General features: G+C 55.4%; 2 protein-coding genes across 6 annotated transcripts in view; one reads left to right on the forward strand and one right to left on the reverse strand.

The window, feature by feature from the left end:
* The window catches only part of NRG2 (neuregulin 2), a 193,655-nt gene extending 173,858 nt beyond the window's left edge, over positions 1-19,797 (forward strand). For 2 of the 3 annotated variants that reach the window (XM_055141993.1, XM_055141995.1), the window contains exons 5-12: positions 3,297-3,377; positions 3,778-3,836; positions 8,402-8,425; positions 10,976-11,078; positions 13,262-13,385; positions 13,692-13,819; positions 14,685-14,912; positions 15,427-19,797. In XM_055141993.1, the coding sequence (XP_054997968.1) occupies positions 3,297-3,377; positions 3,778-3,836; positions 8,402-8,425; positions 10,976-11,078; positions 13,262-13,385; positions 13,692-13,819; positions 14,685-14,912; positions 15,427-16,183 (1,504 nt within the window). In that variant the 3' untranslated portion in view covers positions 16,184-19,797. The remainder of the gene's footprint in view (positions 1-3,296; positions 3,378-3,777; positions 3,837-8,401; positions 8,426-10,975; positions 11,079-13,261; positions 13,386-13,691; positions 13,820-14,684; positions 14,913-15,426) is intronic. The other variant, XM_055141994.1, reaches the window with a different exon arrangement.
* PSD2 (pleckstrin and Sec7 domain containing 2) overlaps positions 19,475-26,995 on the reverse strand; it is a 53,579-nt gene continuing 46,058 nt past the window's right edge. For all 3 annotated transcript variants that reach the window (XM_055141997.1, XM_055141996.1, XM_055141999.1), the window contains exon 15: positions 19,475-21,555. In XM_055141997.1, the coding sequence (XP_054997972.1) occupies positions 21,346-21,555 (210 nt within the window). In that variant the 3' untranslated portion in view covers positions 19,475-21,345. The remainder of the gene's footprint in view (positions 21,556-26,995) is intronic.

A 26,995-nucleotide genomic window follows, 5' to 3' on the forward strand; every position in this document is an offset into this window, starting at 1 on the left:
CCTGAGTCAGCCACTGCCCGGCCTCCTAGAACCAAGGTCCCTGCACCCCCACTAGGCCTCTGGGGAAGAGGGACACCCCGGCAGGGACAGGGCTAGGAGGGCAGGTCCTCAGAGCCGTGCTGGAGAAGGGCAGGGCGGGGGGCAGGGCAGAGCCCAGTGGCCATTCTGGGGGTGGGTGGGCCGGGAGGGAATGGGGGGCAGGCCTCTTGGGGTGCCTGATGACACCTGAATGGAATACGAAGGGAAGAATTTAGGAAGCAGAGCTCACGTCTTACCATTTGTGCTGTTTGTTTACTTTTATTTTGATTTTTTTGCATTTCCGCTTAGCTTGGACAATGAAACTAGCCTGGTCAGTTTCATTCCAGTTTCTACAGAACTCAGTTGCCTTCCTGGTCTCTGGCACTTGTCGTTGTGTATTGGTGCGAGCTCTGCGGAGAGCCGGATGCAGGCACCCTCCGTCCCGCCTGTTTTTCTGCAAGTCAGAGACAAACGAACAGTGTCTCTGATGCTGAATTTTGTTTAAAAAAAAAAAAGAAAAGAAAGAAAAAAAGAAAGAAAGAAAACCTAGGGGGATTTGAAAATGGGGGTCCAAATCCAGCTAACTGTCTCCTGTGGGGCCACGCGGGCCCGCCCCTCCTCTCGTGCTTTCTCCTCCTCTCTCCGTGTTTTTGTGGCGCACGCTTGGTGCGTGACTCTTGGGGACTGGTTCAGGGGATGATGACAGAACAAGACTCCAGCCCTGTGCACATACCAGTGGCATGACCCCCATCAGCTCACCCCATCCTCCACGCCCCCATCCGCTCACCCCATCCCCCATCAGCTCACCCCCCATCCTCCATGCCCCCCATTGGCTCACCCCCATCCTCCATGTCCCCCTCTGCTCACCCCCGTCCTCCGCTCCCCACACCCCCATTCCATCTGCCTGCTCATCCTCACCCCATCTCCACCCCCATCATGAGGCCGGAGACCTTCACCCCCTACCAGGCACACCAGGGCGCGCCTTCATCCTCATCCTCTCCCACCCCTGGGTGAGGGCAGCACACATGGCATTATCCCCAGGCTACCAAAAGGAGAAACTGAGGCCCAGGAGGTGGGGTGGGAACACGGAGAGGCAGAGGCCCAGCTCTCGGTCACCCGGATGCAGCCGTGGGCTCTCCTCGCTGTCCCCTCGCTCCTGCTCTTCTCCAGCCCTGGGCACAGATCTATCCCCACCACGGCCGGGGACTCGGGCAAGGGCTGGCCCGGCTGGAGGCGCCACTCCTGCTAACCCTCCTCTGTGCCCCTGCAAGCCAGCGGGGGTCCCGCCCACCCCCAGCCACCTCCCTGTGCCGAGTTCAGACCCCCACCCCCAGTTGGTAGACTGACATGTCCAGTGTCCCCCAGCCTCCTGGACGTAACTCTCCCCCAGTCAAGGCTAAGGAGAGAACAGGGGTGTTCAGGTTAGCCCTGCCCCTGAGCGCCCCCCACCCCCAGCCACACAGACACACACGCATTTCCCCTTAGCCACTGGACACACTCAAACCTATCGCTTTCTCGTTCCTTTGTGGATTCCCCAAGTCATTTTGACAACCCCCAGGGTCCTTATCCTCCAACTCCTAAGATGCCACTGCCTGAATAGCCCCTTGGTCCCCTCGGGCCCACCCCACCCAACTGGGCATCCGTTTCTGAGCTGAGGAAGACGCCGGTTGGGAAGGCTCAGCTGCTACCTCCATGTTCCTGGCAGGGAGGATGGCGGTGGGAAGGGATCAGAGAAGGACAGCGAGACGGGCTGCTGGCAGCTCCTCGGAGCCCCTGTTCCACAGGATGAGCACTCCCAATGCCCCCCTTTCTCCAGACGCCCCGCACAGGCCTCCCTGCCACTCAGGAGGGAAGGCCGTGGAGGCCCGAGAAGCTCCAGCTCTCTGGTCCCCCGTGACGTCCTTCTTCCAGGTCAGATTGAGGGCCACGGGTTTCCATGTGTCCCTCCCAGCCAGTGGTCACCGCCACGGGAGCGAGCAGGGCGCACGTTGAGGCCGAGCGCACTCACTACAGGGGCATCTCCTGGACAGTCCGAGCAGGGCCCTATTTGGTCAGCAAGGCGACACTGGTCATGAGCCATGGCCCCTCACTTCCAAAGGAAGAGGCCGAGGCAGCCCCAGCTCTGAATGGGGGCGTGGGAGGTGGGTCCAGCCCTTAGGTGGCGACCTTACTCAGAGAAGAGGACAAGGCCGGGCAAGTCTCCCAGGAATCTTGAGTCAGGGACGCACTGGAGCGCCGGGGGGTGCGGGGGTGGCGGTGGCAGCTGGAGAGCAGAAGGAAGTGTACCTTGGAGCTGAGAACAAGGTCAGGAGAGAGTGGGGGACACTGCGGCTGGACAGGCAGCGTGGGGGGTGATGCCCACAGAGCCAGGCAGTGAAGGGGGACCCAGGGCCAAGCAAGCAGCAGGCCCCACGTGGACCCCACAGGAAGCTTTGTGGTCCTTGCCACCTTCCTTCCGTGCTCCAGCCAGCTTGGGCCTCGCAGTTGCACCTCACCCCCAACTCTCCCGTGTCTAGTGCTCTAGGGAAGCCTGCCCCTAACAGAGCTCACCAGGGGTCCTCAGAAATGACTTCCGTGGTCCAGTGGGGAACAGCAGGAGAGACTGAGCCGTTTCCTCCTGCAGAGCTCTGCTCGGCCTTTCACACCCCGACGTGTCCCCCAGCTCTGCAGGACCCGCTGGGGTGGGAGGCCACGGAAAGGTCCAGAACTCAGATGGCCACAGAAGTGCCCCTCTAGGAGCCCACGGATGAGCCGGCTCCAGCCCGCCCATCATCCCACAGTCGGGACCAAGCATTCCCGAGTCTCCCACTGAGCTCTAGGGGGTTGTTTCATGGATGAGACCTGGCAGGGCCCTGAGAACAGCCTTGGGTAGGGACTAGAAGGAGCGGCTCCTCAGAACTTGGTGTTCCAGAAGGTTCCCCACACCCTGCCAGCTGCCTGCCTGCCCCAGGGGAGACGCATATGTAGATCAGAGAAAGGTCTCAGCGACCTTTAGGACAGTTGGCCATAAGCTCCCCACCCCCCTACACACCCCACTCCCCCAAATCATCTTCCTCCCGCCCTGCCCACCCCCCGCCACCTCAGAGCCACATCTATTAGACAGAGTTGGAAGGGGATGTCCAAGCCCCCCACCCAGCCCGACTCCAGCCCCTCCAGCAACGAGTGTGCCCCGCGCCTGACTTGGTTTTCTCATTCATCACTGTGCACTTTGATTTCTAACCTGAGCCTCGCGGATGATGCCAGTTTGTTCTGTGATTTTTCCCCTTTTCCTTCTCCAGATGTCCAAACGGATTCTTCGGACAGAGATGTTTGGAGAAACTGCCTTTGCGATTGTACATGCCAGATCCTAAGCAAAGTATGTTTGAAGATACAAACACAAGTCCCTGCTCCTTAGAAAGCTTCCGGGTGCAGTCCCCCCACCCCACCCCCACTCCCCGTGTAGGGCGTGGTTGTTTTGATCTTTGGCTGTTTTGTTTTGTTTCTCTCTTCTTTTTTTTTTCTTTTTGTATTTTGGTTTGTTAGTTCTTTTTTTTATTTTTATTTTTTGGTTTTGTTTTGTTTTGCTTTGTTTTTCATTTTTGGCCTAATCCTTGGGTTTAAAGTTCAGGGCTGCAGGTAAGGGGCAGAGTGGCAAGGCCAGTACAAATGGTAACGGTGGCAAGGAGCCCAGCTGGCACTGGCAGGAGCCGTGCCGGGGTATTGCAGTGCCTGTGTCTTGCTATCCTGGCTCTCTCTTTCTGCTCTTCTTTCTTTTGGTAGGTGTCCTGTAGGATACACCGGGGACAGGTGTCAACACTCCGCAATGGTCAACTTCTCCAGTATGTCTCTCTCTTCTGTTCTTCTCTTCCCTGGTGACTGGCAGTCCTCCTAAGGGAGGGCGGGGCCCCCTTACTGAGACTAGAGGGGTCCCAGGGGCGCAGCCTCTCACCCCCACCCCTTGGCAGTCAGAGCACACATGGGCCTCTTCCCCCCTTCTGGTGTCAGGCAGCCTGGCCAGAGTGAGGGGAAACATTTGCTGCCTCCGCCACCCACGTTCCCCCAGCCCCCAGCCTCTGGGCCTATTGGAGGATGTGGGACCCCCAGGGTGTGTTTGCGGGTCTGTTGGAGATGAGAAAGACATTCTCAGAAAGCCTGTCCTGGGACCAGGCCACAGTTTGGTTTGTTTGGGTTTGGGGGTCACAGGGGAAATTTGGGGATGAACATGTCCCAGGACCACGGTTGCCATGGAGATATTCATGAGGGAACAGGATGGGGAGCAGGTGCTATGGTTGCAAAAAGGGGTGAAGAAGCAAGAGACTGTGGGTGACTCTTTCAAACATCTCTTGGGCCTAAGTCTCTAACCGGGAAGTTGGTTCCCTTCCCATCCTTCACAACGCAGTTCCTTTGGGCCCCACCAGGTGGCAGTGGAGAGAGGGACGCGCCTCAGCAGGGGCCTCAGACTCCCCAGGGGCCCAGATGCCGTCCTCCCTCCAGCACCCACTTGGACCCACCTCCCACCTCAGCTGCTCCTCCGGGGGAGGCCAGCTCAGTCCCCTGAGGCATTCAGAACGTGAGCTGTGGTGCCTGGACATTGAGGGCAGGACCCTGGGAGTCCCTTAGAGAATAGGGGTTTAGAGGGCTTAGGGGCCGGATCTCAGGGTGGAGAAATGAGCCTTCCTGGCCCTCTGCTGACCACAACACAAAAGCCTGGAAACTTCTACCCTCCATCCTCTCTAAGGGGCCAATAGGCCAAGTCTTGTAGAGGGAAGCAGGAGTCCTGGCAGGGGGCTGGTCAGCCCAGAGGGAAGGGGGACTGATCAGCCCAGAGGGAAGGGGGACTGGTCAGTCCAGAGGGAAGGGGGGCTGGTCAGCCCAGAGGGAAGAGGGACTGGTCAGCCCAGAGGGAAGGGGGACTGGTCAGCCCAGAGGCCCACACCCTTAACTGAGTGTGGGAGGCCTCGGAGATAAGGGCAGAGCCCACACACAGGACATGCGGCCCAATAGAATTCTCCGGGGTTCGGGAAGAACTGCAGCGTCAGATCCATTCCCTGAAGAGGACACTAGGTCAGGGGAGGCCCCAAGAGGGGACCGAGGGCCCAGGCAGAGACAGCAACCATCCTCCCTCACGGCCACCCTCAGGCCCACAGCCTCTGACTCAAAGGACGGTTCTGGGCAGGGTGTCCCCACCCACCCTCAACCAGAGCTGCAGACCCTCTGGAACACGCCCCGGCCAGCCTTCTCTGCCTGCAGGGCTGCTTTAGTTCTCAGTTCTGCAGCCCAGGCCTTCCTGCGGTCAGGATTTCACTGCCACCCTCTGGTAAAGGCTGATGACACTGCTGGCACTTGGCCCTACACTCCATGGATAACTGCGGGAAATGTGGCGGGCAGGTGCTGGCTGTAGGGTTCAGATCCAGGTTCTCATGGGGCTGAATAGAAATGCCAGCCACTGAACTTACTAGCTCTGGGCCTCAGTTTACCTCTCACCTAGAGGACACTGACATCTCTGCCTTGCGTGTTCCTGGGAGGGTGAATCACACCTGCAGTCCCATGAAGGGCCTGGCCAGGAGCCTGCCCTGGGCTGTGCAGCTGAGCGTCTCTCCCAGGGACCCCTCCACCAGGCAGACACTAGAGCAGACGAACTCTGGGAAAAAACAAGAAATGGAGCCCATGGCCACAGGAGCACTTGGAATTGCTCTTTCCACTGAAAGCCCCCAAACTCCTGAGTTAGACTTGTGCACCCACAAGCCCGCTATAAAGAGCTCACGCACCCACACCTGCATATCGTGCTCACATGTGTACACGGCTCACACCTGCACTTACCTACACACACGCTCACACCTGCACATGCTTTGGAACCTGCACTTACCTGCACACATGCACTCACACCTACACTAACACCCACACTCAAACTCACACCTACCTACACTCACACATGCACATGTGCCTATACCTGAACTTACTCTTGCACTCACACCTGCATACATGCCTACCCCTGTACCCACACTCAAACCCGCATTCAGACCCGCACACGTGCTCACGCCTACACTCATACATGCTCACACCTGCAAACATTTGCACTCATGCATGCTTACACCTGTACTCACCTACACATGCAGTCACACCTGCACTCATGCTTACACCAGTGCGCACACACACACACCTGCATTCACACCTGCACACTTGCTCACACCTGCACTCACACCTATGCATGGGCTCATACCAGCACTCCTGCTCACACCTGTACACACACTTGTTCCTGCACGCACACTCACACCTGCATTCCCACGCACTCATGTGCACACCTACACTCACACCTGCACACATACATGCTCATACCTTCACACATGCTCACATGCAGAGGGACACCATGACTATCCCCTGGGCCTGTCCTGGAGGAAGAACACGTAGAGTGTCCGGGACACTGGCCCTGTTGAGAGTTCACATCAGGCCACCTTGGTCACTGGTCAGATTCACATTTCTATCCAAGAGAAGGCCTGGCAGTGACCCAGCGGGTGGCTGGGCTCTGGCGAGCAGTTGCCAGTGAACACGGGACTGTTTGCTTTCTGGAGCAGACAGCAAGTGGCCAGCAGAGGCTGCCCAGGGCCTGAGTGATGTCCCAGCCCTGCTGTGGTCTCGGCTGGCCAGCCCTGGCCTTGGGGAGCAGCAGGGGGCCTCGCTCACCTCTCCAGTGCTTGTCCTCAGGCTTAGCCCTGGCTTCCCCCAGGGCCTCACTGCCCGTCTCCTTCCCCTCCTCAGCGGGAACCTTGGAAAAGCGTCCTGGCACCACAGGGCCCAGCTTCCTTGTCTCACCCAACTAGACTAGCACTGAACCGCAGCCCGGTGCCCAGACACTGTGGTCAGGCCGGGGGTGATCACCAGAGCCAGCAGTGGGCTCTTCAGCTGCCCGCAGGGCCCTGGAGCCTCAGGATTAGCTGCTCAAAGCTGCACAGAGGCTGCTTGAGTCTGTGCCGTGTCCCGCAGCCCTGGGTGCAGGCGCATGGCCACTTGCCCCAGGTGAGGCAGCAGCCCACATAGGCGACTCCTCCCGCCTCGAAGTAGCAGGAGTTTGAGAGAATCAGGGGTCGCGCCAAGCTGTACCCTCTGCTGGGAGCTGGGACACTGGGGCTGGAACCCCCCAGCCCCCGAGGCTCTGGATCCTTCTTAGGAGGGAGCTCAGGGGTGCTGGGCCCCCAGGCTTCCCCTCTGCAGGAAGTGAGCGTACAGCGCACAGTCAGCTCCCTCCTGGGCCCGTGCGTGTGGGGACGCTGACCCAGCCTGCCCACGCCCCAGCTGCACACAGCTGCCGCTCAGAGCACTTAGCACTTGCCCACATCCACACAGCAAATGAGGGCGAAGGAGGAGCTTGCGGCCAGGCGCGGGCTGCTGCTGAGAACAGCCGCTGTGCCTTCCAGAAGGCTGCTGGGACTCTCCGACTCCCCCCTGGCTCTGCTGCTCCAAGAGATTCTGAAGCTGGTCCAAGGGCAGAGGCCAGGCCAGATCTGTCCCCCTCCAGCCCCCCCGCCCCCAGCCTAGCAGATGCCAGGCAGAGCTAGGGAGCCGGGGCGGGGGCTGCACAGCAGGACGATGCCAGGGCCAGCCCGCGGGCGACCTGTTCTGCCCACACGGCTTGGGTGGCAGGCCCACCTTTATGTCTAAGACTGCAATGGGGACAGTGGGGACACCAAAGGAGGGGCACGACTTCCAAGTAGCCCCCTCGCCCCTCTGTCTCCCAAGCCACAGATTGGGCTGTGCTACATATGGAACCCTGGCTCTGACCATGGGGTGTTGGGATCTCAGGGGGAACAGCCCCCTGCCTCCTGGAGCCTCCTCTGCCCACCCCTGCCCCCCACTCTCAAGCTCAGAATCTCCACGCCAGACTCTGAGCAGGCCAGCGCGGCTTGGGGGCAGGGCAGGAACTAGGGGTCTAGGTCCCCCCATACATATACTCATCCTGAATAGAAAAAGGGTGCCAAGAATGAGCGTGCCACAGGCAAGTTGTCCCCAGGAAGGGCTGGAGAGTGGCGGAGGCCTGGCCCTGGAAAGGGGAGGGGAGTAATGGGGTCACTTCTATCCCCAGCCCATGTCCCTGCCTCCCTGGTGAAAATGACTCTTTGGCCCGTGCCCCCAACCTGGTCGTGAGCCCACAGACACCCCCCACCAAGTCCCTCTGCTCACCTTCACTTTTCTCTCCACCCCTCTCGGGGGCTCATGGGGGCGGGGTGCTGAGGAAGGAGCTTGGGTGGCTGGGGGGGTGGGGGAACCGACTGACCCGCTTTCACCTCGCAGGCTGGTGCGGTACCTGCGGAATCCTGACCAACCTTTCTCTCTCTCTTTCTCTCTCTCTCCCCACCCTGCTCTGTCTCTCTCCCTGCACCCCTGCCCTGCCTCTCTTCTGCACTGCCAGAGCATCTCGGATTTGAACTAAAGGGTACGAAGCCTCTCTGCCCCCCACCCACCCCCGCGCTTCCTGCGCTCCCTCTCCACATACCCCCCACCCCCGACTGTGTGCTGGATGTCTGGTTTTCTTTCCAACAAGGGCAGAGGGATGCTTCCAGAAGGTGCCCTGGCCCCCGCAGGGTGTCCTCTCATAAACTACGTTGATTTGGGGGGACAGGGAAGCTCCTGAAGAGGAGGGAACCGGATTGCCCCCAGTTACAGCAGTGCCCCCAGATTCAGAGGGGACCTCTGAGCCGCATGCAGCCCAGTGGGTGGGCCCCTCGGACAGTGGTGCCGAGGCCGCCCCACAGCCCCTCATCAGCCTTTCTGGCCCCCTTCCACCGCTGTCCACTCTGCACCCGCTGGTGGCTATGACGTCCCTTGCCCCTGCCCGGCCCCATGTGTGTCTGCCGGGTTCTGCCATCTGCTTGACGTCATCACTCCTCCATAGTCTGTTCCCAGGCCGGCACATGTGTGCCTCTGTGGGCAAGACCAGTGAGGGCTGGGGCAGGGTGGCACCATGTCCACAGCAGGGTAGAAAGGACAGTGGCCTCAGGGTCAGCATTGGGGACCCAGAACCCAGGGGTCCAAATGCATCTGGGAAGGAGAGATGCTGAGGTTCGGCTTGGGGGTGGGGGCGGGGTTAGTCCCCAGATGGAGGGCCTGAGGAGTCCCAGCTCCCTGCCCCTGCACAGCCCCCTCAGCCACTGCCGCTCTTGGAAGGAGAGTGAGGTTGTGTCCGAGCATGTGGCCCGTCCATGGCTCCTGACGGAGCAGATGCACAGGTGAAGCTGTAGGGGTGTATGAATGGGGGTGCAGGGGGTGCCACCCAATGGGAGGGGTGCCATGACAGATCTCCACTGAGGCTGAGCACTGCCCAGCTGGAACAGAGAGGGTGCCAGTAGACAGGGTAGGCCCCAGAGTCAGCCTGCTGGTGTTCAGGTTGTCAGGGCAGCCAGGGGAGGCCTGTCCCAAGAGACGGTCCTCGGGCTGGAACCTGCTGGATGCCGTGGGACAGCACTGGGGGGTGTGGCCGGAGAGGGCTTGTTGGGTGGCCGGAGGTTGCCGGCACCCTGGGGCCCAGGATCCCAGGAGACTAGCGAGGATGAGGCGGTCAGGGCCGGGAGCCATCGGGAGAGGAATCAGCCATAGGGAGGAGACACGGTCTCTGGACTCTGGTGGAGGCGGTGACAGGAAGTGGCCAGTGGTGTCCTCTGCTCAGGACAGAGCACGAGGACCACATGGGAGAAGGAAAAGGAGCCGTAGAGGGTACTGAGGCCCATTGCTGCCACAGAGATGAGGAACAGGACAGCAGGTTTGGATCCGGGTTCCTGAGTGGCCCTTAGACCTGAGCCTGGAGCAAGGGGAGAAGTTGGAGCAGGAGCTAGAACTAGAACTTTCTTGATGTAGCAGAGCCAGGGGGCCAGTGATGGAGTTACTCCAGGCAGGAGTCCCAGAGTCCCCGGTCAAGGACTGGGCCACCTGCTACTGTAGGTGACCAGAGAGGCCTCACAGGAGAGAAAGGCCTATGTGCACGATGTGCAGCAGAGCCGAGGGTGACAGGGTGAGATGTGGAGTGGGGCCACGTGTGCTGACCCCTGCAAGCCACAGGGCGCATCTCCCCAGGGACATGCCATGCGCATGTGTGGGGAAGGGTCCGAACTCCCGGGTCTGGGCATAGCTAATGGGTCCACCTTTGCCGTGGGAGATTCCACGAGAGACAGCCGAGTACAAGGGGTCTGTGCCAGCACCCCTGGGTGGCAGAGCTGCAGGAGGTCTCGCCGTGGGGCAGAGATCACTGTCACCTTCCTCCTCCTCTTCCTCCTGCCTGGCTCTTACTGTCTTTTCTAGAAGGGTTGTTGCCTCACCGGGAAGTGGGGAGGGGATCCAGCTAGCTCAGCTCATCTGTGAGAGTGGGGTCTGCTCTTTCGGACGTGGCGGGGGGAGAGGGCGGAGTCTGCGGCTCGGGGCCTTGCACAGGCAGAAGTGGGGAGCCTGGTATCAGCAGGGCTACAGCCCCCATTGCAGGGAGAAGCAACCCACCGAGAACCAGGTCCCCCATCCCTGCTCCCCGCCCAGGAACCCCCACAGCCCAGTCCTCTGGGTAAGATGACCCATCGCCAGACCATGCCACTCTCCACCTCCCCACGAAAGTGGCAGTGGCTCTGCCCAGGGCCCACGCGTGCATGGGAACCACTCCCCAACCCAGCGGGGCTCTTCGCAGCCACTACCCACGGCCCATGGCAGGGTGGGCAAGGTTTCCTGCCCAGCCGACTGTGAGAACCACGCTTCATCCACCTCCCTCCCCCCCCACTTCCCTCGTGCTGTGGGCAGGGTGTGGGGCTCAGGACGGCAGCTTGTGCCCAGATTTCACGGGTGTGTGGAGTTGGGGTGGGGGGCAAAGGCAGTGCAGGAGCAGGCGAGGGGGAGCCGGGCAGGGGGAGCCAGGTGGGAGCCCAAGGCTCCGTGAGCAGGTGGGGGCTCCTCACTACTGTGCCCGCAGTGCCGCCCGTCCTGCCCCTCACACCCCCTACCTCTGCAGAAGCCGAGGAGCTGTACCAGAAGCGCGTCCTGACCATCACGGGCATCTGTGTGGCTCTGCTCGTCGTGGGCATCGTCTGCGTGGTCGCCTACTGCAAGACCAAGTGAGTGGCCCTCAGTCAGGGGTGGCAAGCGAGGCTGGATCCCCAAGACTGCCTCAGGACACAGGGTCCCACCCTACCTGTCCTGGCCTTGACGCCCCGCTCACACCCTCCTCTGCCCCCACTGCCCCTTCAAGGGTCTCTGGAGGGGCCAGAGCATCCGACAAGGACACAGGACTAGAGATGAAGGAGACAGGCCCACAGGTCTGATGGAGCCAGTCCTGAGCACTGGTCTCAGAGGCTCAATCTGAGTTTGAATCCAGCTCAGCCCATTTCCACCTGTGTGACCGGGGCAGACTAGTGGGGGGAGGGGGAGTGAAGGGGCTCTGAGCGCTCACCTGCAGAGTGGGGATGATCCTGGAAGGACCTCAAAGATATTGGGAGGCAGCACCTCCCTCTCCCCACCCATGCCCCTCTTCTCTGTCCTGAGGCAGGCTCTGGGGTGGGAGGCTCAGAAGAGAGGACCTACCTCCAGGGGCAGCCTGGCCACCAACAGGAAAATAGACAGGACCTCAGCAAAGGGAAGAAGCGGGTCCTGGTAGAGCAGCGGGGGGACAAGAAGGCAGATGCGGGGCTGGAGCGATAGCACAGCGGGTACGGGGCACTTGCCTTGCACGCAGCCGACCCAGGTTCGATTCCCAGCATCCCATATGGTCCCCCGAGCACCGCCAGGAGTGATTACTGAGTGCAGAGCCAGGAGTCAGCCCTGAGCATTGCCAGGTGTGACCCAAAAAGCAAAAAAATAAAAAGGCAGATGCGTAGAGGGGCGGAGCCTTATTTCTGGAGCATGAGCAGCACCAACAAACCGGAGCTGCCATGAGTAAGGTGGTCGGGGGAGCCCGGGGTGGGGGGAGGGCACAAGCCTGTAAGGACAGCTGCAAGCTGGGGCCCGTGCTTCTCATGCCCGGGTCCAGGTTTAAGCCCAGCACCACATGGTCCCCCAGGCACCGAGAACAAACAGCTGGAAAACCCAGGTGGCACATCAGACCTCAGATGTCAAGCTTGGATGCCGGGATTAGGGGCCAGCATCAGGACAGGCCAATGTGGCGTGTGAGGATGACAGGTCACCTCATCCTTTCCCATGTGTAGAGCAAGGGCCTGAGTACGGCCACCGTCTGGAGGGGACTCACCCGCTGGGGACTGGCTCCCATTGCCCATCTCTGGACCCTAGTTGGAGCCCAGCCAGCCTTGATCTGGACACATCCAGGACTAGAAAGATTGGGGGGAGGCTTGGAGGGAGATGGGGCTCAGGAAGCCAAAATTGGAGATTGTACCCAAGCAGGTCAAGCCAAGAACACATAAAGGCTATTCCCCCAGTTCAAAACCCCCATCCCGCCCCCCTTGCATCTACTTGTTCCTTCAGCAAACTTCCAGCTGATGGCTGCTGGGCGCCAGGCACAGGGCACGGCCAGGCCTGTAAGCGCAAGATCCAGCATGGGCAACATGGCGCGGTTCAGGGCCCTGCCCTCGGATGCAGGCTGGGGAGAATGCTTACAGGGCCCTTTAGGCTGGGGCCCAAGAGGCAAGCGGCTGTAGATGGACACCACGGCCTGTGCAGAGGCCACATCGGGGGGAGACAACCCAGACTGGACAAAACAGTCACTGGGAGCCAAGAAGGCTCAGGGTGCGGGTGGGGCTTGACCAAACTTGCTCATTTGGAAACACAAGTGTGGAGCATTTGGGCACCCTGTTCGTTTTCTTCAGAGCACCAGGCTGGAAATCACTTGTTTGTCCCCTTGTTTCTGTGGTCTCATGGGCTTCCCCTGCTGGCTCACTGACCGCCAGGGCAGGACCACCATGTCCCTGCACCAACACAGCCCCTGCACCTAACAAAACTCCAAATTTAAGGACCATGAGCAAGTGAGCCGCCCAGCACTGGGCCCCAACACTAATTCTGCTCTTGGGTTGGGTAAAGGATCCCCAGCCCACCCCAGATAAGGGAAAGGAACTGTGTGATGTGCCCAGGATGGCAAAGTAGGGTGTGGAGTTCTGTTGTGAGGGCACTGCACTCAGGCCTCTCCAGGGGTTCAGGCTGGCGGGGTGCCAGTGTAGGAGGTACATGGGGGGCTTCGCTGAGGGCAACAACCTGAGCTGGGAGCCAGAGACCACCCCCCAGGCCAGGGGTGCATGGTTCCCCCAGCCACAGCTAGGGGGCGTGCGGGGCTCACCCGGCTTCCCCCGTGCAGAAAACAGCGGAAGCAGATGCACAACCACCTGCGGCAGAACATGTGCCCCGCCCACCAGAACCGAAGCTTGGCCAACGGGCCCAGCCACCCCCGCCTGGACCCGGAGGAGATCCAGATGGTGGACGTGAGTGGTATTCCCGGGCCCCTCTGCCCTCACAGCCAGGCCTTCCGTGCCCCCTGAAGGATGGGCCAGAGCAGCCCTCAGCCTATCCCACCCTGTGCCCTGCGTACTGGCCTTTGCTCACCTGGATAACTAGCTTCGCTCTGCCCACTTTCTTATGGAAGGGCTGGAGGCCAGGTGGTCTTCCGGGGCCAAGTCCCCTAACCAGCCACCAACAACAACCCACCACTGCCACCAGGAAGGGGGGCCCACTCCTGGTGGGCAAGCGGTCACCTGTCACTGACCCCCGCCTTATTCTCTCCATTCCAGTATATCTCCAAGAATGTGCCAGCCACAGACCATGTCATCCGGAGGGAAACCGAGTCCACCTTTTCGGGAAGCCATTCCTGTTCTCCTTCTCACCACTGCTCCACGGCCACGCCCACCTCCAGTCACAGGTGAGCCCCCGATTCGCTCCCATGCCCCCCGCCCCAAACCCTGTACAGAAACTCCCCAGCCAGGCTGTGCTGCTTTGAGGGTCTCTGTGAGGGGGTGTAAGGACAGGCACTTCACATGGACCCTGCAACTAAAGTTTCCCTCCGATCCTCCTCAGGGCTCTTAGTTCCCTGTTCCAGAAAAGCGGCCCCCCAGAAGCACAAAGGCATCTCCAGGGGTCCCCTGACACTTGTTTGGACCTTGTTATTTTGTTTTCTTTTTGGATCACACCCGATGATGCACAGGGGTTACTCCTGGCTCATGCACTCAGGAATTACTCCTGTCGGTGCTCGGGGGACTATATAACATGCTGGGAATGGAACCCGGGTTGGCCACGTGCAAGGCAAATGCCCTACCTGTTGTGCTATCGCTCCAGCCCCGGACCTCATTATTAATCTGGTTGAAAGAGCCCCTCACCAAACAGCCAACTGCACCCATGAAGCCCAGGCCCTCTTGGACTCCTTCGGCCAGGGGTGGAAAGCGCATGCTCGCAGCTCCAGAAGGCATATCCTGGGGCCTGTTCTTCCCTGGGCACCGCAGAGTCCGGAGTCGGCAGGGCACCCACAGACTGGCACCCTGGGGACTGTGCTCTTCAGATAGGGCACAAAGGACCAGGGCAGCAGAAGCTTCCCAGATGGGGGAGGCAGAGGGAAGGGAAGATCTCTTGCCCTGAACAGCTCCCCCATCCACAGCACCCCAGCCCCCTTCATCCGGCTCACCAGGGGGTGGGCTTTTGCAATACTGCAGGGGAGAGCACCTGAAAGAGCCCGCAATGAAGGGGGTTGGGAAGCCGGAGCCCTTCCTGAACCCTCACCTTCCCCCGCCCAGGCATGAGAGCCACACATGGAGCCTGGAGCGCTCGGAGAGCCTGACATCGGACTCCCAGTCGGGCATCATGCTGTCATCCGTGGGCACCAGCAAGTGCAACAGCCCCGCGTGCGTGGAGGCGCGGGCGCGGCGGGCCGCAGCGTACAGCCTGGAGGAGCAGCGCAGGGCCGCGGCGCCGCCCTACCATGACTCCATCGACTCGCTGCGGGACTCGCCGCACAGCGAGAGGTCAGCGCCCATGCCCCTCAAGTCCCCGCCTGGGCCCCTGGGTCTCACGACCGAGACCTTTCCACAGCAGAAGGGGATGTGTGTAGATAACTGCCCCGAGACACGGGCTCTCCCGGGAACAGGGTTGCCCTGCCCTGGTGTCACCTAGAGGCCCCTTGTCCCAGCAGGCACAGAAAGACACCAAGACGGAGCGGCCCGGAGCGTGGGAGGGGAGGTTGTCAGCGAGGAGACTCATCGGTGCGCGGGGGGCCGCGGGCCCCCGCAGGATCAGCCGCCAGGCCCCGGGATCCAAACGCCACCACGGGGTCCCGCGCAGTGGCCGCCCGGAGGCAGGAAGAGGCAGGAGTCATCGGGGGGCCAGGCCCCCCACTCCCTGCGGAGGCCTGGGCCGGCAGGGCCGGTGCCAGAGCAGAGGAAGGGAGCTGGCGGGGATGGCGGGAGTGGCACCCGGCGGGGGGCTCTCGGGCTTGTGCCCGGGGATCTTCCCCGCCCTCCTGAGCCCCCTCTTCCGCAGGTACGTGTCGGCGCTGACCACGCCCGCGCGCCTCTCCCCGGTGGACTTCCACTACTCGCTGGCCACCCAGGTACCCACTTTCGAGATCACGTCCCCCAACTCGGCGCACGCCGTGTCGCTGCCCCCGGCCGCGCCCATCAGCTACCGGCTGGCCGAGCAGCAGCCGCTCCTGCGGCACGCGGCGCCGCCGCCGGGGCCCAGCGCGGACATGCAGCGCAGCTACGACAGCTACTACTACCCCGCACCGCCGGGGGGCCCGGGGCCGCGGCGCGGGGCGTGCGCGCTGGGCGGCAGCCTGGGCAGCCTGCCCGCCAGCCCCTTCCGCATCCCTGAGGACGACGAGTACGAGACGACGCAGGAGTGCGCGCCGCCGCCGCCGCCGCGCCCGCGCGCCCGCGGTGCGTCCCGCAGGACGTCGGCGGGGCCCCGGCGCTGGCGCCGCTCGCGCCTCAACGGGCTGGCGGCGCAGCGCGCTCGGGCCGCGCGGGACTCGCTGTCGCTGAGCAGCGGCTCGGGGGGCGGCTCGGCGTCCGACGACGACGCGGACGACGCGGACGGGGCGCTGGCGGCCGAGAGCACGCCGTTCCTCGGCCTGCGCGCGGCCCACGACGCGCTGCGCTCGGACTCGCCGCCGCTGGGCCCCGCGGGCGACAGCAGGACTTACTACTCGCTGGACAGTCACAGCGCGCGCGCCGGCAGCAGCAGACACAGCCGCGGGCCGCCCCCGCGCGCCCCGCAGGACTCGGCGCCCCTCTAGGGCCCCGCCGCCGCGCCCCCTCCGCCCCACTGGCTTGAAGGAGAACAGAGACCACCGACTGGAAAGAGAGAGAGAGAGAGCGAGAGAAAGAGAGGAGGAGAAACAGAAATAAAAATATTTTTATTTTCTATAAAAGGAAAAGGTATAACAAAAAATGTTTTATTTTCATTTTAGCAAAAATTGTCATACTAGCTAACGGCAAAGACGTTTTTATAGGGAAACTATTTATATGTAACATCCTGATTTACAGCTTCGGAAAAAAAAAAGAAACAACAAAAAAAAAAGAGATGAGCCAATTTTTTGACTCTTTAATAGAAACCTATATTGTGGTGCCTTTTGCTGTACGCTAACCTGGAGCTCCTGGAGAGAAGTCGGGGTGCGGCGGGGGAAGGGACACAGCCAGCTAAGAGGAGGCTTGGGGTTCTGGTGGGGGAGAAGAGAGGTTGGCCCCAGCCAGGAATTGGACCGAGTAGCTCAGCCCTTTTGCAAGCTCTTTGGAGCCTTGGGTCCCCTGGGTAGAAGATGGGGGTCCTGCGCTTGAACTAGTTGGGGGCCAAGCCACATCCTGGGGGGACACCAAAGCCCAGCCACAGCATCCCGCAGGGGAGGGGCCACCCCGCTCCTCACAGCTGGCATGGCAGGGGATAACAAGAAAGCTGCTTCCCAGTAGCCCCGTCGCCCCGTGCCCAAGCCCGTGCGCGGCTCCCCCTCCCCCACGGCCTCCAGGGCGTCCCTGTCTGCAGCACCTCCGTTTACAGGTCGTCTTTTCTATTGTACGCCTGCATGTCCTTTGCATTTCAGATTCTTTAGATTGGATGCATGGTCACGCTGGGACCGAGAAGAGCCACTGGAAAGTGTATTTGACTCCCCTTTTTAGCAATAAACGCCATTTCCTTCCCACAGCCCTACTCCCAGTCCCCAACCCGCCCCCAACTCCACTCCCCCTCCAGCCCTGTCCCCCAAAACTGGGTCCACATAGATTTGTCAAAAAGGTCATTGTTTTTTTTTTTAAAAAAAAAAAAAAGAAAAAAAAAAAAGAACAAATCTCCCAAAGAAATGGGAACCCTGCCCTGAAATGTCCACACTCCTGACTGTTGACACTTGAACGTTTTTATATGATAAATAAACTCAGAAATCACGTATGTTTGACTCTGTGTGCGAGCCCCCAGGTGAGGAGGGAAGGCAGCAGAGCCCGGAGAGCTAGTTGATGGTGTGCAGCGTGGAGAAGATCAGGCCCTCCCAGCCCCCCAGCCCCCATCTCCTTGGCCCTAGCTCCCAGGACAGGCTCCAAGCTTCCTCCCGCTTCCAAGAACATTCACAAGGTGTCCCCCCTGGCTCCCGGGGAACCAGGCCAAGGGACTGACGCAAATGACTCTGCTTTGAGCTCAGCCGCAGAACCCTGGCCCAGTTCCTGGCCTGGAGCTACAGGGGCCGGACTGAGGCAACAGTTTCCGGGCCTAGGTGGGTGAGGAGGGAAGGGTTGTGCAGTTGGTACTGGGTTAAGATGACCCTTGGGGCCTCAGGCATGTCACAGGCAAAGTCTGGACATGCAAGGTGGCATAATGGGTACCCTCGGCTGCCAGAAGGACCACAGCTGCTGCGGCTTGTCAGCCCACGGAGTATTATGCTTTCCCCGACTCCGTGCCCCCTCAGAGCCAGGGCCTGTCTCAACCTGATGAAGATTTCAGGCGTGGAGAAAGCATATGGAGGTCCAGGGTGAAGAAGCCTTTTCCCTCATTGATTATTAACCCACGCCCAGTGCCAGGAGCCATTAAGTTCCAGCTAGACATGAGGGTGTCTGCTAGCCAAAGAGCTCGGGTGGTTGGAGTGTGTGTGTGGGTGCGCGCGCATCTGTGCCCAAGCTACCCCAGGATGTGTGCTCCGTTCGGAGAGTCACAGAGAGCGGGGCTGAGAGGCTCGGAATTGAGAGGGCTCAGGTAGCCACAGGGCCTAGGTTCAAATCCCAGGTCCTGCTGGCCTGGGCCGTGACAGCCCAGTGACAACCAGAGGAAACTAGGCCCTGGTTTCCTCAGCTGTGCAGTGGTGAAACTATTACCTACCTCAAAGGGCTGCTGTGGAGAGTTATATATATATAAAGCACCCAGTGTTGTTTCTGGCACATGATACTTGTTAATGGTTAATTTGGTGATGGTAATGATGGTAGGCTGGGCCTTGCATTCTTGAATCACAGCTTGGCAAAACCTGGATGAAAGGAAGGTGATGGAGAAAAGAACTAAAGTTGTATTCATTGTTGGGGGTACTGGAAAAAAGTATGTTATAAAGAAACAAGGAAAAATAATGAACTAAATAGTATATAAACTTGCAAAGCATTGGCCTTTCCCGGCCCCCAGCTGATGATTTTATCCAATATTGGCTGAGTTTGCTGTTGGCTTTAGATATTTTTTCAAGAGCCAGTAATTCCTCTCCATCCTGACCCCTATGTGACTCGAGTAATTCTGAGCGACCTCTTGGTGAACCCGCTGACCTCATGACAGCTTTGCGTCTTCATTTGCCCCCTTTTCAAGGCTCTGAGCTGTTACCTTCTAAAGTCCCAGTCAGAAACGTGTCATGACCCCAACAAAATATGTCACCCCGAATAATTCTAAAGGAGCACTTGATGCACTTATTCATCTTGCCATGACCCCAGTTGGCACTTTGGTTATCTGTTCAGAATTCTGAGCTTCAGGCTGAGAGTATCAAGTCAGAAGGGAACTTCTAGTCCTGCCACTCTTTGCAAGTCCCATCACCCACAAGTGAGAATGGGGCCTGGGCCCCCTTTCTCTAGTCAGCCTCTCAGAATTCTTGCTGCCTGGCGGCATTTTTAGTCACAAGTTAAGTGACTTCCCTCCCACCACCCTGCCCCCCTCAGATATTCAGAGGTGGAGCCTTTATCCCCAACTCCAAAAGCACCCTCTTTTAGCCAGGTCATGTCTAAAAGGCTGAGGCTCCTCCCCAGCCCTCCCAAAGTCCCATAAGGAAATGGTGACTCCTGCCCCTTCCCCACTAGACTGTGAGCCCCATGTGGACAGCAAACTGGCCCCGTCCTTATCCCCTCACAGTGCCCGCGAGAACCCAGCACAGCTGACTTCACCGAATGAGAGGGTGGAGGCTCAAGAGATGCTAGTCGCCATCCCGGGTCAGCCCCCAGGACCTCCTGCGGCTCCCACCGATCACTGCATCTCATCTGCTGTCCTCCAGCCCCCTCGAAGGCAGTCCTGGAAAATGGGCATACGAGGGGCAGAGGTTGTAGGAGGAACATGATGGTCCATTTAGAATGCAGGAAAAAAAAAATTAGAACTTTTAGATTTATTTTCATCTCATCTTTTTTAAATTTCTATTTTTGTGTATGTTTTATAATGTACATAATATTTTAGTACAGTAGTACATGTATATAATTTACAATAAATAATTATACAATTAATAAATGAACTAAAAAAATTTTTTTTTCTTTTTACTGCTGGGAGGCACAGCTAGTGCTCAGGGAAGCAATCAGTTTGCAGCAGATGCGACCTGCCCCTCCGCTTCCTCTCACCCCCTCAAGAGCCGGAGGGCGGGATGCTGACCTCCGAACTCAAAAGGAGCAAGTCCAGCTCTTTTAGGTCACCACATTACTCTTTCAACTTCATCTAAGTGAGCATTTCCTGCCCCTCAGCAAAATGAAGGGTCTAGATAGTTGGGTATAAAACCCACTGAAGTTGATCCGAATTACGTTATCTGGATTTAAGTCACGACATCTCCCCTCAGGCTCGCCTTTGCCGCATCAAATATGAGTAACTGTAGAGAACTTAGTTGCAAGGCTGACGTATCTTCACTAAATATGTCACCACCGAGGCCGAATCGCTGACCACACCATAGAAATCTATTTCAAAGAAGAAAAGATTTTCTCATCACGATCGAGATGCGTGGTGTTGCCAACGTCAGTACCACTTGTTCGCACGAGGAACGCTGGTTTTAACGGACACTGGTCTGCAAGCATCACACACAGCAAGTCTCTCTGTTCTTCTCAGACATGTCCTTTAGTGTTTCTGAGACACTAGAAGGGAAAGAAAACATCCACCTCAAAAAGAATCTGCAAGCTGTCCTTCTACCTTTTCCCAAGACCAAGAGCTAATGGCTTCCATAAGTATCCCTCAGCAAACATCTTTGGGCTCGTTGAGAAGTGGCTATTTGCAAGGCAGAGTGTCTTCTTTTCCTGTGGCAGTAGATCTGTACAAGAGGCCACCTTTAGAGTGCAGAGACCTGGCAGCACCGACAGAGAGACTAAAAGAGAAACGGGGCCTTGGCCCCATCTCCCTCAGAGCTTGGCTGCCAGTGGCACAAGTGGGTGGTGCGCACACGCACTGCAATTACTCCAAAGCATCAACTGTCAAAGCGTGTATGAGTCACAAGTGAGCCGGAAGAGGGACAGTGAGGTCAGAGGAGGTCAGACAGTGCCTGTCTTCCTCTGGAGCGTCAACGTCACAAGAGGCCAGACTGCAGCCTCCTCGCAAATAGCAGAGACCTGAAATGGCCTTTTCCTTCCTCTTGTTCTGGCCTCTATCTGGTAGCAGGTTCCGACCCCATCTTTATGGGGGTTTCTTAGGTATATCATTGTTCCATCTGTACATCTATGTCCATAGAAAAGGCCACTGGTGGGGCCCTTGATGAATGGAAGGTGAGGTGGGCCCAGACGAGAGCATGGTACCACTCGAGCAGGTCCGGGTCCAGGTTCCAGAGGCTGAAGGATGGAGGGAGGAGAGAGCCGTGCTGATGGTCTACAGCCCCACTGCTTGGCTCAGAGGGAGGAGAAAGAACAGGTCGAGGTCCCATGTTGGTGCTACCCTCAGAACAAGGGGAACCGCCCTGGAAGGAGCAGCTTGGGAAGTGAACCCCTTTCAGGCTCCTCCAGTGACCTGGCATCTGGGGCACCCACACACTGAACTACAAAATGATGCTTCCTGGTGGAGGGAATGCCAGGGCTGGGGGAAGGGGCTGTGGCCCAGAGGAGCCCCAGGATAAAGGTCAATACCATGAACAGCCTCTCCAACTCCTGGACCCCTGGGGCCCTCCGCACCCCCCAACCTGCCCTTCAACTATGTACGCAGAGTGGCCCCTGGCTGCATTGTGCTCAGTGACCCCACTGGGGGCATTTGCCAGCCTTGGGGCCTGCCCATCCATGCCAGCTAGGTGTCAGGCCCCGGGCTGTCCTTCCCAGCTTTGCTGCCAGCTGCAGGTCCATGGCCCTGGCTAAGGGCCGGACTTGAATGTGTCTTGCGCAGAGAAGGGTCATCCCCTTCGAGAGTGGCCAGCCGGGCCTCGATCCGCTCCAGGTCATCCGAGCCCACTTTGATTTTCACAGCCAGTAGGTGGATATAGGTCTCATAACGGCTTTTCTGGGGGAAAGGATAGAAAAAGGCCAAAATACAAAGTCAAAAAACTAACAACAGATGCAAAATAATAATAATAATTATAAATGTATCTTTTATGACCAAACTCTAAATCCCATGACATTCAGAGTTCTAACACATCGACAAAAAAAGAAAACAAATAATCCCGAAAATAATAGGCACAGTGAGAGAAAGATAGAAAGAAAGAAAGAAAGAAAGAAAGAAAGAAAGAAAGAAAGAAAGAAAGAAAGAAAGAAAGAAAGAAAGAAAGAAAGAAAGAAAGAAAGAAAGAAAGAAAGAAGGAAGGAAGGAAGGAAGGAAGGAAGGAAGGAAGGAAGGAAGGAAGGAAGGAAGGAAGGAAGGAAGGAAGGAAGGAAGGAAGGAAGGAAGGAAGGAAGGAAGGAAGGAAGAGATGATGACATACATTGGAGGAAAGGACAGAATACTTGCAGGTAGGGAGAAGCCATACCAGCAAAGGCCAGAACTGACCATGCCAAGATGATTTAACCTCTGTTTTGGCAGAGAATAAAGATGCACTAAAAGAAGTGTTGAACTATTTTCTGATATCTGTGCCTGAAATTTCCTCTATCTTTACCTTAAAGATCCAGAATTAATGTCTTATCCAGAGAAGGCTGTCAACCTTGATTTTGGTAAGATCCTAAAACTACCACCTATTAATTAGTTCATTTATACAAACATTTATTAATAATCCATATGCCAGTTCCCCCTTCCCCCTTCCCTCTTCTCTCTCTTTCTCCCTCCCTCCCTCCCTACACACACACACACACACACACACACATGCTTCTACTACTATCACATTATATTCAAGCCTCAGTGAATTAGACATTTAAAATAAAATAGGCACAATTGGACTAGGGAGATAAGTGTCTTAGCGGAGACAGCAGTAAGACTCTTGCCTTGCACTTATTTGACTCAGATTAGACAAGATCGGGCACGTTCGGGGTGGTATGGTCATAGACCTGACCCAGATTAGATAATGGACACCCCCACCTTATCCCCTGAGCCTACCAGGGATGATCCCTGAGCCAAGAGCCAGAGTAGGCCCTGAGCACCACTGAATGTAGCCTCCAAAAAAAAACAAATTAAAAGGTCTGGATAAAGGGCAGGAGTGCCTGTGCTGAGTGGACAAGACCCAGGCTCACCTCTGCACCACATGGGCCCTGAGCACTGACATGTGTGCCCCAGTGCTCTCCCCACCCCCCAACCCTCCACTGTGGGGCTTCAGCAGCGCTAAATCATTAGATTTCCATTGCCATCAGGCCAAGAATCATCAGTAGTGACCTCTGAGTCAGGGAAGCTCCCCCACTCCCCAAAATAGGCATGGGACATGCACAGAAATTTAACTCATGCTTTTAAATATCTAAATGCACTGTCAATGACTCCTTGGATAGGACACCAAGAGCAACAAAAGGTAATGACAGTCAAATAGGTTCATGGTAAATGTCAAGCTCTGGTGTCACAACAGTGTGAGAAGTCACCCTACTGAGGGAGGGCGAATGTTCGAAAACTGAGTATAGAAGAGGGGGCTGGAATCCAGAATACTATTTCAAACCCCTCTAACTCAACACAAGCAGTCCCCTGTGTTGGGGGAGCGGGAAAGGCTGAGAAGACTTGCTTAGGCATCTCTACAGGTGGACAAGGGGCTGATAAATACAAAATGATGCTCAGTATTACTCATCACCCAGGAAAGGCAGATCAAAACCACAGTGAACTATCACCTCACACCCATTAGAACAATGACGCCCAAACCAACAAAAGCCCAGAAAAATACAATGCAGTAGTGGAGAGTATGTTGAAAATGCTTCCTTGGGTACAGCTGGTGGGAATGTAAAGTGGAGCTGTCTCTATGGGAAATGGTCTGTAAGTTCCTCCAAAAAAGAAAATAAGAAGATCTCCATATGGCCCAGCAGTACCTCCTGTGACCATACCCCCAAAAAATAGGAGAAGCATCTCTAAGAAAATAGCTACACACACAAGTCATCGTAGCACAAGTGACAACAACCAGAACCAAAAGGGAACTCATGAGAGCAGATGGAAGAAGAAACAGACCTATTTCCACAGAAGGAGATAATATTCAGCCTTGAAAGGGAAGGCATTCTGGTGCGGGCTGCAACATGGCTGAACCAAAGTGACAAAAGCCAGTCACAAGAAGACAAATACTGGAGGTTCCCGCTTATATGAAGTACCTAGAGAATCAGTCGGGAATAGAACTGTCTAAAAATTCTGGATTTCCTGGAGTGCAGTGATACATTCATGGACTGCATGCATGGTCATATTAATTCAATTCTCGAAACTCTACAACATTGACAATCAAGTAGGAGCACAGCAAATAGGATGGGATGTAACACAGAAGCCAAACAGTCTCCACTAACAAAAACATTAAGAAGGCTTCTCTTTAATATTTTAGTAATCCCTCAGACAAGGATTTCATGACCTTATGGTAAGGTGCAACAATTTTCACTAATTTTCTTCTAAGAAAATAATTTTTTATCATTCCATTAACAATTTATTAGTAACAAGCAATATAAAATAAACTATTGTGGGTATCCTACAAGAACAGGCTTGAGGGGTGGTTAGGAAAATTGGAGACAATGGTGGAGGGAAGGTGATAGGGGTGGTAGGATTGGTGTTGGGATATTGAATACCTATAGCAAATCATCATGAACAATTTTGTAAATCATAGTGATTAAATAAAGGGGGTAATTAAATACAATCATAAAGTCAACTGATCATATCACTAGATGAAGAGAAAGCATTTGGCAAGATCCAGCAGTCATTTATGATAAAAATCTCTCAACAAAATGGAAGTTGAAGGAACTTTCCTCAATATAGTCAAAGCCATCTACCACAAGCCCACAGAAAGCATTATTCTCAATGGGGAAAAACTTAACGTCTTTCCTCTAAGATCGGGGACAAGACAAGGTTGTCCACTCTCACCACTTCTATTAAATATAGCAGTTAGGAAAGAAAATTATATCAAGGGCATCTAGATAGGAAAGGAAGAAGTCAAGCAATCCCTATTTGCAGATGACATGCTATACTTAAAAAATTCTAAAGATTCTACAAAAAATCTCCTAGAAACAGGTTTGTAAAGTGTCAGGTTACAAAATCAATACCCCACAGTCTAAGGCTTTCCTATATACAAATAATGAGAAGAGATATTTAAAAAACAATCCCATTCACAACTGTGCCTTCAGAAAATCAAATATCTCAGAATTAGCCTAACTAAAGAGGTGAAGGCCCTATACAAAGAAAACTACAAAACACCACTTCAAGAAATAAAAAAGGACATGGGGAAGTAGAGATGCATCCCCTGCTCATGGATTGGGAAGATTAATATTACCAATATGACAATACTTCCCAAAACATTATAGAGACTCAATGTGATCCCTATAAGGATACTCATGACATTTCTCAGAAAAATACATCAAACTTTCCTGAAATTCATATGGTACAATAAACCCCCACAAAAAAGTGAAAGAAATCCTTGGGTAAAAGAAGATGGGAGGCATCACCTTTCCCAACTTCAAACTGTACTACAAAGCAGTAGTAATTAAAACAACATGGTATTGCAATAGAGACAGACCTAGGCCATGGAATAGGGTTAAATATCCTGACACAAACCCTCAAATAAATGATCACTTAATCTTTGATAAAGGAGCAAGAAATATGAAGTGCAGCAAGGAAAGCCTCTTTAACAAGTGGTGCTGGGAAAATTGGGCAGCTACATGCAAAAATAAATAAATAAACTCAGACCTCTCTAATGCCAGTCACAAAAAGTCAAAACAGATCAAAATGGATTAAAGACCTCAACATCAGATCTGAATCCATAAGCTATATGGAGTAAAACACAGGCCGCACCCTCCATGACATTACAGCTAAAGGCATCTTTTAAAATGAAGTACCACTGACCGAGCATGTGGAAGCAAAGATAAAGAAATGGGTCTACATTAAAATAAGAAGCTTCTCAAATGAAACATAACCAAGATACAGAGACAACCCACAGAATGGGATAAATTATTTACCAATACCCATCAGTTAAGTGGTTAATATCCAAGATATATAAAGCACTGATAGAACTTTACAAGAAAAAAAATTTCCAACCCCATCAAAATATGGAGAAAAGAAAGGAACAGAAACTTCCTCAAAAAAATAAATACAAATGGCTAAAAGGCACATAAAAAAATGCTCTACATCACTAATCATCAGGGAGATGCAAATCCAAACAACAATGAGATAACACCTTACACCACAGAGACTGGCATACGTCAAAAAGAACAAGAACAACCAGTGTTGACACAGATGCAGGGAAGAAAAGACTATCATTCGTTTCTGGTGGGAATGCTGACTGGTCCAGCATTTTCTGGAAAACAATATGGGTATTTCTCCAAAACTGAGTTTCCTTGAGGCTGGAGCAATAGCACAGCAGGTAGGGCATTTGCCTTGCACGCAACCGACCCGGGTTGATTCCCAGCATCCCATATGGTTCCCTGAGCACCGCCAGAAGTAATTCCTGAATACAGAGCCAGGATTAACCCCTGTGCATCACCAAGTGTGACCCAAAAGGAAAAAAAAAATTGAGCTTCCATATGATTCAGCAATACCACTTCTGCCAGGGATGCAAATACACACAGCAGAAATATCTGCACTTGTATGTTCATTGTAGCATTGATCACAATAGCCAAAATCTGGAAGCATATTGAGTGCCCAAGAACCAACTACTGGTTAAAAATATAGGGTATAGGGGCTGGAGTGATAGCACAGCAGGTAGGGCATTTGCCTTGCACATGGCCGACCCAGGTTTGATTCCCAGCATCCCATATGGTCCCCTGAGCACCGCCAGGGGTGATTTCTGAGTGCAGAGTCAGGAATAACCCTTGTGCATCACCGGGTGTGACCCAAAAAGCAAAAAAAATATATATATGGTATACCTACACAATGGAATGCTATACAGTTGTTAGAAAAAAGTGAAGTCATGAAATTTGCTTAAATGGATGGACATGGAGAGTATCATGTTGAGTGAAAGGAGTCAGAAGGAGAGGAACAGACATAGAATGACTGCATTCATTTGTGGGATAAAAAAAAAAAAACATAGTATGAGACTAACACCTAAGGACAGTAGAATAAGGACCAGGAGGATTGGTCTCCAGTTGGAAGCCTGCCTCAAGTCCTGGTGGAAAGGGTAGTTGGGATAGGGAAGGGACCACTATGACAATGATGGTTGGAAGAGATAACTCTAGATGGGAGACGTGTGCTGAGAGAGGATAAAGGACCAAACATGATGGCCTCTCAGTATCTTTACTGAAAACCAAAATGTTCAAAACGAGAGACAGAGAGAGCGAGAAAGGAAGAAAAGTGCTTGTCATAGAGGCAGGCTGGGGGCGAGGGTAAGACGAATACTGGGGACATTGATGGTGAAAAATGT

This window comes from Sorex araneus, chromosome 6 (assembly GCF_027595985.1).
Source record: "Sorex araneus isolate mSorAra2 chromosome 6, mSorAra2.pri, whole genome shotgun sequence".
Classification (NCBI taxonomy): Eukaryota; Metazoa; Chordata; class Mammalia; order Eulipotyphla; family Soricidae; genus Sorex; species Sorex araneus.